We start from the raw sequence: 1,406 nt of genomic DNA on the forward strand, positions 1-1,406 counted from the left end.
AAAAAAAAAAAAGAACAAAGCTTGTTACCTGAGAGCAAATCTCCGTGGAGACTTCGGGCAAAATCTCCAGCACGCCATCTTTGTTGGGTTTGTAGTTTTTGGGGTTCCTGCGGATTTTGTCCCGGCACAGGTTGTTGAGAGCCGCCAGGGCTGTTTTAGCGAACTCATGGTCTCCTGATGTCTGGGGTGGGGGAAAGGAAGGGGAGGGGAGGGGGAGAGGCGATAAGGAGGTTAGCCCCACTCCAAACTTTGGCAGTTTAAACTTTCTTACTAAGGTATTATGAATCTTATGGCCAAAATAAAAAGAACTCAAATAGAGTAGAGCTGAAAGTTATGTACATCTTTAAAAAACAACAAATAATTAGATGAGGAGCCCGCTAAGCAAACTAGCATGGCAATGTGAAGGTGTTAACTTTAAATGCTTGGAGACTCTTAATTAAGTTTCTGTTCTGTTGGTATAATATAATCATAAGTATTGTTTGATTATCCACTCAACTAACAGCTAAATCAAAACAACAGTCAAACAGAAATGGAATTATGAGTCTACAAGCATACAGAATAAGTAACTGCCTCACAACGTTCGTTTTGTGACTGCATCTTTGTCCCCGCGGTCTACTCGTATAATTGATCGCTTTTAATCACAAGGGGGCTCTCCCGAAAAATGCTGTTTAGAGAAAATCGAAGGTAAAGTTTTTGTCCCTTGTTCAGTTTCTTTAAAAGACTAGGAGAGTTTTCTCTATAACCAAACACATATACACACCAATGAAACCAAACTTCTCCTATAGATAGGGCAATGCCTACTTTTGGTGTTGGTCAAGATTTCTGGAAACCCCCGAAATCTGGGTTAGTCCGCTTGTCCTTAAAAGCGACCAATTTCAAGCCGTTTCTGAGGTCGTTAGCTTGATCTACTGTTCTGTGCGAGACTAGTTCAGAGTACAATGAAAATAGAAACATGTAACTTTGGAAAGTCCCTTTTTTAATGTTGGTTTACAAAGGGAAATTACTGCTGTAGGAGCGTATGAAGGACAACAACTTCTTTTTTCTTCTTTCTTTTATCCGCCGCGTATACCCTTCTGGGTGTCGCGGGAAGAAAGAGACGTCTCTCTGCCTCCAGCCGGAGAGCTTGGAATGACAACAACAACAACAACAAAAGGTTGTTTTAAGGCTAAGTTTGTGTGTGATCAGCCCTTCTATATATGACTGTGAACGCTGGACAATTATTCCTAAAGGTAGTGTAAATAAACTGGGGACCTCAATCTGGTGACTAGGGAGACTGTTGAGAATTTCAGGAAAGGAAAGGAAATTAATGAAAGTAGTACTGAAAGAAGTGGCTGTTAGATCAATAAATGGATTCTTTCTCCCCCTGCCCTTTCCCCATCTCTCTCTCTCTCTCTCTCTCTCTCTCT

At 41.2% G+C, this 1,406-nt stretch overlaps 1 protein-coding gene across 1 annotated transcript in view; it reads right to left on the reverse strand.

The window, feature by feature from the left end:
* The window catches only part of LOC101859790, a gene marked incomplete at its 5' end in the record, with an annotated part of 14,735 nt that overhangs the window by 9,092 nt on the left and 4,237 nt on the right, over positions 1–1,406 (reverse strand). Inside the window, 1 exon segment of the mRNA XM_013083589.1 lies at positions 29–181. Coding sequence (XP_012939043.1) covers positions 29–181 — 153 coding nt within the window.

This window comes from Aplysia californica, unplaced genomic scaffold (assembly GCF_000002075.1).
Source record: "Aplysia californica isolate F4 #8 unplaced genomic scaffold, AplCal3.0 scaffold00243, whole genome shotgun sequence".
Lineage (NCBI taxonomy): Eukaryota > Metazoa > Mollusca > Gastropoda > Aplysiida > Aplysiidae > Aplysia > Aplysia californica.